General features: G+C 40.5%; 1 protein-coding gene across 1 annotated transcript in view; it reads right to left on the reverse strand.

Annotated features, from left to right (window-relative positions):
• The window catches only part of LOC306816949 (uncharacterized protein), a 40,784-nt gene extending 31,568 nt beyond the window's left edge, over positions 1–9,216 (reverse strand). Inside the window, exon 1 of the mRNA XM_079333423.1 lies at positions 8,649–9,216. Coding sequence (XP_079189549.1) covers positions 8,649–8,717 — 69 coding nt within the window. The 5' untranslated portion in view covers positions 8,718–9,216. The remainder of the gene's footprint in view (positions 1–8,648) is intronic.
• Between the last annotated feature and the right edge of the window lie 579 nt (positions 9,217–9,795).

A 9,795-nucleotide genomic window follows, 5' to 3' on the forward strand; every position in this document is an offset into this window, starting at 1 on the left:
TCCTCCTTTAGAATATTGAGTGTTTTCAGAACTAAATTCTAATCCCATGACAGGGATTTTTACCATGTGTAGTCCTCTGGATCTTTTCAGAAAACTGAACCCCCATGGCCTGGTTTGCACAGGGTACAAATTTATGTGGGCCTGAAGAGCCCAAGCAGACAGGTTGCTGGCATTTGAAAAAGCAGCCCCTTGACTACTGAGCTGCAGCATCTGACTGTACACACAGCTCCTCCACTGGAGCTGGGACATTAAATGGTTTGCTGCTGCTGCTGCTGCTGCTGCTGGTGCTCACCAAACCAAGGTCTGTGCCCACCTTCAGCAAAAAAAGGCTGTGCACAGCTCACCATCTGTGCTCCTGATGTTATGCAGAACTTGGTTATTGGGGTTTGCTTGTGGAGACACAAAAGCAGTGACATAACTCTGGATTGTGGAGCACAGCAGGCTCCAGTCCCAGGCTGTCACCTCTTCAGCCATTTCCTGATGTGCCACAGTATGGGAACAGGGCTGGTCACGCTGGAAGACACTTATAACACAAACATGCCCCATGGCACTCTTGACTTTGCAGGGCAGGCAGAATCTCAATTTGTGATGCTTTTTCCTTTTGCAATTTTTAATGAGCTGAGTAGACTGGAAATAATAACTTTTCAATTTAACACAGTATCTAGCATCTTCTGATGCTACTGCCATGTCAGCAAGTCTGTATTAAACACTTCTGACCACTTGAAAAAAAATTATTTTGGTGCTGCTGTTGTTAAGCTGCTTTAAATGCCTGCATAAATTTCGGCCACACAAACCAAAGCAGATGTTTGCTGCTGCTCTTTCAAGAAAAAGACATTTTTATTTTAGTGGTGGAAACTTAGAGTAAGGGTCAGGAAAAAAAAACAACTTTAACCTTGCATATGAATTTGTCTAACTGATTGAGTTACCTATTTTCTCTTTGTGCACTTATCTGTGAAATGGGTATGATTATTCTAGCTTGTAAGGATATTTTGAGTCTTGGTTAATTGCTTGTGAGCTGATCTGGAAATGTCTCAGTGCAGTCTTCAATAAACAGTAAGATTTATTGCTTTTGGAGCTATTGTTTTATTACGCCCCATATTTAATCATCTTGCTATAAAAGTGACTGTTGTAAATAACAACCACTAGCAATTATTTTGTGATAATGTGCTATTTAGAAAAAACCCATTTTGTGTCATTGATTTGATTTTGCAACACTGTTTCATGGATTTAAGTCTTGCTTGGTTTTCCACTGCTTTAGCATCTCCATTTACATGTTTTTCTGCAGAGATGGTTCCTATCCTCCTGTTTTCTTCCTCTTTACATCAACCAATTTGTTAGACAGATAAAAGCTTTCCCCTTGCTTTCAGTTCTCTGATTCCTTTCTCTATGGACACAACCCTTGACCTCCCCTGATCTTGTAACCCTCATCAAAGCCATGTCTTTAATTAGCAGATAGGGTAACATATACACAGAGTTGCTCCAAACTCTTATTCCTTCCCAGCCCCTGCAGATCAAATTTATCAATCTCCCCATTTGGCAGAGGAATCACATTGATTTTTCAGCAGACACAGCTGTCTGCTTTCTTAGTATTTCAGTTTGCATCATCAGTTACCACAGAGCTAAGGGTGTCCAAAACTCTCTATGCTGTTTTTCTTGCTGACATTTTCGTGCATCACAATGTTTTCCAGACAATTTGGATGTTTAGACTAAAAGTAAGTGATACTGAAGCTGCTGAGCTGAGTTATGACAGCAGTGACAACATCATGTCCGGGGTAGAATTGCTGTAAGAATTTGACTCCAGACTCTGTGGCATTTAAAACACTGTTAATATGCACTTGGCAGAAGACTGGGAGATCTCACAGCTGGCCCTTCCCCAAACAGAAGCCAAGCTCAGCTCTGAAGGCATGCAATGAAAGCAGACCAAAGCACTCTTTGGACTCAAGCAATATCTAATCTGATCTTGAAAGGAATGAGCCAGAGCAGGCTCTCAAAGGAACCTCCCCCCATTGCAATTTGATTTTAGTGATGGTGGATAATGAGGACCTGAAAGTGGTAAAAGAGCTGCGAAAATGTTTGGAAAAATTCAGTTAGAATATGAAATTTAAAAAATAAAAATGCCCATTTCTCAGAAAGAGTGAAGTAAGATAAAAAGTAAATCTTTAGATTAATTCTGTGCACTGAATTTTCCTGAAGGACACTGATGTACAGCACAGAAAAAAAAACACTTATGAGACTATGTGAATAGAAACAGAACACCACATCTGAATGGAAAGCAAATTTTAAAGAGTTCAGTAGAAAATGAGATGACATGCAACATTTATTTACCAGTATGCAAAACTAACCTAATGTCTTCCTTTGATGAGGCAAATGTGGATAATCTAATCCACATGGTCTTTGGTAACTCAGTAACACAGTGATAACACAGGGGAAATAAGTTAAAATGGAGAAGAATAGTCTTACAAATATAATCATGAGATCAATGAACAAGCTAAAAGTGTATTGTCAAGAGGAATGTTAGTACTGGAGATGGGTTTGATAAAGAACCCAGACTTGTGCTCAGAAAATTTGCCAGTGACACACAGATCTGCTTAGCAAAAGAGGACTAGAGTGGGATGGAGGTCAGAAGTGTGTAACAGACTCCATGAGAGAGAGCCTTGAAAGAGAACTGTATGGATGCTTTGGGAATCCCAAAGAGGTCTCTTGGCCAGCAAGTAAGACAGCTGCCTCTGTCTGCTAGAGTTTCTGGGCAATGGAAAGTCTACCTTAAAGGAAGAGTCTAAAGGAACTTGTCTTCTTTAGCCTAGACAAATTCAGCTGAAAGAAGAAACGACTGTTCTCTATGAATACTCCAGTGGTTGTATATATGAGGGAAGGGTAAGATCTAGGTAAATTATTCCTTTGTGTTAGTAAAAGAGCAAATGGGAATAAATTGGTCATGTGTCAAACCATGCTGAAAATGAAAGAAAAATGAAAGAAAAATCAAGCACGGTGATTTTTCCAAAACTGGAAAAGAACTTGGCAGCTTCAAGAATTACCTTGACAAATTTCTGGTAGGAATTACAAGATGCATTTAGGAAAGAAGAGTAAGCTTAAGCTTAGGGAGTATGAATGTGCTTTCTAGTATTACATTTTTTATGAAGAAGAAAGGAAGAGGTTAGAGGAAGGAGAAAGGAATAAGAAATAAGAAGACTTTCCTCTCTCTTGATCTTTTTTCTTTCTTTCCTTTTCTGTCATTCTGCTGTCCTTCCTCTATTCTTCCCCATTTCTTTTCCTTTTATTAATTTTATTCCAAGATATTATACTTTAGTTTTGACAACACTTTCATATTTTAGTTTTAGACAAGGGACTTATAGGCACTTTCTTGCCTAGATGTTGGCAATTTTGTCCCATAAATATTTTCATGTGTGCTAGCTGAAAAACAAAATATTAGCATGATCCCAAACCAAAGCTCATCTTGATTTTATGGGAAGACAGAACAAAACATTTTTTAATAGAAAACCAGTACTGGGGCCTTACACAGTTTCTCACTCACTTTCATGAGTTGGCTTAACAGGCTTTTTCAGCAAACAGTTGATAGACAGAAAATGAGAAACTATTGGTCAGCTCAATGTCTCTCTGTATCAGGGTTAAAGCCTGATAGATACAGAAGGCCACCTTCATCTCAGTTACCTTAAAGCCCCATGGCAGCTGTGGTCTGCAATGCTCAGCCTATACACTCACTAAGGCATTTGGGGCTCTGCTGGCAAGGCTGAGTGAATCTTTACAGCTTTGGCTGATGCTAAGAAGAGCCATGGACGTTCAGCACCTCTTTACACATAACAAGTCAGATGGGAAAAAAATTATCTCCTGCAAGTCTCTGCCTTACTTGCAGCCAGCCAGGATCCTTGTCTCTGGAAATCAGCTTTAAAATGTATGTACTTTCGTGACATTGGCCCAAGCAGCCAAGAGAAGCAGCACTATAATCAGTCATCAAAAAACTGAGATTTTGTCGCCATATAGACATCTTGTCCCTCATTTTCTTCTAGGTAAGCTCCCAATTTTCTTATATAAAAGGTAACTCTCGCCCTGAAATTAATTTCTAGACTCGTAAAAGTGGCAAAGCAGAGAGCAGTACCCCCACAGCACAATGTACCAGAGGGACCATAATCTGTAGGAACTCAGCTGGAAGTACTGCATTCAAGGGCTTTCTGTATAATTACTGTATACTGAAAATGGTATTCAGGTAATTCTGCAGTCCCCTCAGCCATGTATTGCCTTGAGCTCTAATGCAGCCTGAGTTGTCATCTTCATGCATGATGATGTTTATGAGTTAGTCTCTTCAAGCTTGTATATGGAAAAAGCTGGTGGTATGGAATACCATAAAATATCAGCCTAGAAATGAGAAGAACATGGCTTCCACAAACTACTTGTTTGAAAAAAATGTATAGAAACAAAAGTTGCTATTTTCTCCTCATTCTTGTGCATTCACTTTGCCTTGACCTAAATTGCTAATTAATGTAAATTTTCTCAGTGAAAAAGGATTATGGATATTCTTTCCCTTATCAGGTTTCAGACTAGCAAATCCTTAATCCCTGCAATAAACTTCTTCTCCAAGACATGCCTGGTTTCTTTTTTTTTTTCCTTTTATGGAGGACAGCTATTTCTTTTCCCATTTAACAGTCAATTATCTTCTTCACATTCTGAATAAATTTGTGTTTGGTCTTGGTCCAGACCTAAGAGGATAATGAATTTCCATATTCACTGTGGTTACCATATCATGAATACAGTATTTAAGTGGCAGGGACAGTTCATCATCACTCATTCTTGTTTAACCATGTTGTTTTGTTTTGTGATACACTACATGGCATGTTAATTTGATATGAAGGAGGTCATATATTGAAAAAATATTATCCAAAATCTCTATAAGTTAGGCCAATGCAACAGAAGAGGCAGTGCAAATACCACAAACACCCACTTGCCAAAAAATGTCTGGCAAGGACAGCAGAAGGTGAAAACAAAAGGCCCCTCTGCCCTAGGATACACTGTTGGGCGAAAAGAAATAGCATATTTGTAGGTTTTTCCACCATTTTATTCAATGATCTTTAGAATTGGTAGTGTCCTGCTGTGTGGGCAATCCTGCACAGCTCTGAAGGATGAGACAGGCAAGCCCCTCACAACAGAGAATGTGACTTCTGCCAATTAACAAACCATTTTTATTTAACTTTGGGAAAGTCAGACTGCTGCTAGTATATGAAAAAGAGAGATTTCCCAGGCATTTACAGCCAAAGCTGTTTAATGGGTTATTTATATTGGTATCCAGTATGCAATGTCAGTGGACAGGGAAAAGGATGGTAGTAAAGATGAAGGTAATTGTGTGCCATCAGATGACAAGGTCTTTTAACCTCCCAGCCTTGTCAGAAGATAATCCTTTTATGCCATGATCCAATATTATTTGAACAATGGTGTTTATAATTTATCTTCATTGGATTAACTTCAAATTTCCCCCTTGTACCTATATATGACCCATCTTCTTCTTTCCCTTCCTCTTTTTAGATTTGTGCCATCTTTAATTAAAACCCAATATTTAAATATTAAAACTTCTTCTGATACTAAGCACAATTACTTGTTAAACCTCTTGCAATGAAAAAAAGACAGGCATTGTAAAGCCATTGGTTTTTTTCCAAGCTACACTCATTTTAAGTGGATGAAGCCTGTATTCTGTTGTTCCAACCCCTCAAGAAATGAGTGCTACAGGCTATTCTGAAAAACAAATAGTTTCTATTTCCCTTTTTATTTTAATGAAGTGTGCTGCCTTTTAATTTCAGCCTTTCCTTCCTGTTCTCTGACCTCTGGACATGATTAGCCCATACCCTGAATCATCTGACACAGCAGGCAACATCCCAGAGGGTCAGTACTTTGTCATCAGAGAATAAGCCAGGCTTAAAAAAATCTGTTCCCCAATTCAAGTCAATGTTTGAATGCACCTTCAGCCTAATCTAAATCCACAGAGCTCTGCCAGTCCTTTCTGCACTCTTGGACACAAACAGGACTGCAATTTAATGAAAGCAGCAAAACAGGATTGCAATTTAATGAAAGCATAACGCTCAATGGGAAATAACAACAATGAAGATACATCTGGCACTTTCTTCCAAAATAAATCTGAGTTGAAAAAAATAGCAGCATTTCCCAAACTTTAGTGTGTTTTGTTCTACATTGATTTGGATTTACTAGAATCAGGCTTGGGAAGCACCTCTACTAGAAATGTGTGATTTTGAGGAGACAGACACAGTGATTTCAAACTGGAGAGAATGGATCCCCATCCCTTGTTTCATCACAGACCCTGCTGGTGATGTGGGAGGAGCCTGCTCAGCACCAGATAACAAACCTCCTTCTCTGGGTTTCAGGCATCAGTCAGTACAGAGGGACAGCAACAGCTCACCCAGCAGCCAGGACTGCCAGGCTCTGCAGTGCAGCCCTGCCCCTCTCTCTGGATGGAGGATGCATGCACTGGGGTGCTGGTGATGGAGCACTGTGCTGTGGGGATGCCAACTGTCAAACACCACACTCAGACCAAGAAACCTCACTTCTGTACATCAGGATCCTGGTGGCTGTTCAGCCAGTGTCCCCATCACTGGCAGGGGACCAAAACAACTCTTGCACCCTCTCTCCCTGCTCTCCCAGTAGTTAACAAGTGACATCAGTCCAGCAAATGAAAGATATATTTCTGGGAGCCAGCAACACGTTATGAACATGTCGTTTTTTTTGTTTGTGTGCTTCAAACACTGATGTTGGACAATGGGGATTTTCTGTGAGGAAGTAAGAGGGATAAGAGAAACATCAATGACCTCATATACCTATTAACAGAAAAGTATAGGGAGAGAATTCCCTTTTTTGTGTCTCTAAATTGGTTTTATTGATTTCATCTATCTTCATCACAATAGCAAAAATGCAACACTTGTTAAAATGAAAACCTGCAGAAAGCAAAGACAGCTATTTTCCCTGATCCACTGTCCAGGACTGTATCAGTATGCCAGTTTCTTCAATGATGACTACAATTAACAATCTCTTTCAACTGAAAATTCACTGATTATCAGTGTAGCTCTGAAAAAAACCACAACTTTCCCTTCTTCTAGAACAAAATCAGGTAGAGGTTTCTGGTGGTAACTTTTTAATGGCTCTAAACAGAGATAGAAGACAGTTCTCAATACAGGAACCTTATACAGGAATTGCAAGCCAGTTATCTTCCTCTTTGAAAATACAATTATATTAAAACCTTCAAGCAGTTAGGAAAAAAAGACAAAAAAATGATAAACCTTGTTGGTAAGCTGAGTATCAGACATACATGTGACAATAGTAATGTACTTAGATGAGAAGCCTGTTGGGATGAGAATCATTTTTATGGGCAGAATTTACATGCTGCTTGAGTTATCAGTCTGAGGCTTCTACAAACCACCTTGGAAACAACAATTGTTGGCTACCACTGCACTTTTTTTCCTCTGACTGACCCAAGTAATATTTTCCACATCTACCCTTAAATGTGGCATCTTGGTGCCCTAAAGTGTTTGACCCCAGTTTACAAACTGGTGTAGGCTTCATTTTCTTTTTCTGAAGGGTTAACTGGACTGACCATATTCTTGGCATTATGGAGAGAGAGAGAATGAATGGGGATGAATGAATGAATGAACTAATGGGTGAATGGAGCAGCTTATCTGCTGCTACTCCAGTCTGTTTAAAGAGAGGGTTGTCGTTTTAATCACTCAGGAAATCCTTTCCATGGTGTAGTCCCTGCTAACAATCTCTTTCTGATGCTTTGCTTCTCCTGTCTGGGTTTACCCATACTCAGAATACCTGTCCTGCTGCCACAAGGAAACGACTTTGTCGCTCAAGTTAAAGAGTGTGCAGCATTGTCACTATAAAAGAAAGGACTTAACTAAAGTGATGGGATAGACTTACACTTGCATTTCCTGGTGGAAATCATCAAATAAAATGCATAGCAAATACTTTCTAAATCCTGGTATATCTAAGTTAAAGAATATAAAAGAAAATAAAATGCAGGTATAGCTCAGTCTTACTCTTTTCTCCTGCATCAATTATGATTACAGGCAATTTACAAGACGTGAAGTATTTTCCTGAGCTCACAAATGCTTCTTTGTTCTCTTTTTCCCCCTACTTTGTGAGATGATGAATGGATGTGGGTAATCCCACACTTCAGGAAAGTAAATGGAAGGTGTGGAGGGAGTCACAACCCCCAGTGGATGTGGAGGAGAGAGTCAGAGACAAGCTGCAACATCCCTGCACTCTGCTTTGGAGTGCATTATCCCAGCCTGACTAGCTGCCTGTATTGCGTCAAGCCCTGGGGTCAGCTGTGACAGAGATACACATTCCACAGCAAAGAGTGCTGATGTAATGCCTTTCGAGCCCCCAGCCTCGTCCCTCCTGCCCTGCTCCTCTTCACCTACACTGCTATTGCCCTTGGTGTTCAGCAGAACTGCCCATGGACTCCCTAAAGTAGGAGACCAACGTAAAGCACTCTCCTTCTTCAATGACTTTGTCTCTGCTCTGGCTAAGCAAGAAATGCAGCAATAATAAAAGGAAGGGAAAAAAAAAAAAAAAAAAAAAAAAAAAAAAAAAAAAAAAAAGAAGAAGAAAGAATTAAAGGAAAATCTTACCCTCTTTTTAAAAAACTGAAAGGCTGAGCACTTCTTGACTGGAAATCCATTCATGTCTTTGTTGACCATTTTCCACAGTGAAGGGTGCACAGTGATAGATCCAGTGTGCCAGTGTGGCACTTGCTTAGTGCATCTGTTTCCCTCTGTATCTTGTCAGCTAGTGAAGGCAGGGCAGGGCAGGAGCTCACCGGCACGGCTCAGGCAGCTGTCCTTTACACGCTCATCCTGCCGCACCAGCTACTGCAGCAGCAGCGGCACCAGCAGCAGCCTTCTCCAGCTTTCAGATGCAGCTCTCTACCAGCTGCTTAAAAACATCCCCTAAATACATATGCTCCTGTAAAATCCCGTGACAGCTCTCAGATCACAGGCAGCAGACCTCAGGCTGAGTGGGTCTCACACAAACCCGGGTGCATCCATCATCCTGCGAGAGTTACTGGTACCACATGCTGTACAGGCATAGAGGATACCGTGCTCAATTTGCTATTCTCCTTCTTCAGGTGGAGTGATTCACTGCTGTTTGAGATGAGAGCTGGTTTTGATTGTGCAAATTTCAGTGGGAGCTGCAGTTCAGCAACAGCAGAGAGAGAGAGAGAGAGAGAGAGAGGGAGAGAGAGGGAGGGAGGGAGGGAGGGAGGGGAAGGGGGGGAAGGAGAGAGAGAGGGAGGGAGAGATGCACAGGCAGAGCAGCAGAACACAAATAACCATACAAAGGATAGTAGAAAGCTCAGGGAAAGAAGTGCTGAAAGGCAATATCTTTCCCTTGGGAAAGTGACAGGGGTAGCTGTCATTTTATATGTGAACAGTCTCTGAGTAAGACGAAAAGAAACACAGGTCAATTAAAAAAGAAATGTTTTTCCTGTGTTGTTCATTTAAACAGTGGTACTTTGGAAAAAAGCCCATCCGATGATCAATGCAACACTGGGTTATGTGACAGGACATGCTGTAGAGAGTTCAATGAGCTTAAAGGAAACCCACAGCTCCTATAAAGCACATTTGCTATATGTGATGAAGATAAATGTGAACCGAGCAGACATAGACACATTTGTTCAGATATTTCTCTAGAAACACAGATATATAGCCTTTAAAATCAGAAGGGGTATTTCATTGCAGAAAAATAGGACTGAAAGAATCTTGAAAGGACACCTTT

This window comes from Erithacus rubecula (assembly GCF_903797595.1).
Source record: "Erithacus rubecula genome assembly, chromosome: 2".
Taxonomy (NCBI): Eukaryota; Metazoa; Chordata; class Aves; order Passeriformes; family Muscicapidae; genus Erithacus; species Erithacus rubecula.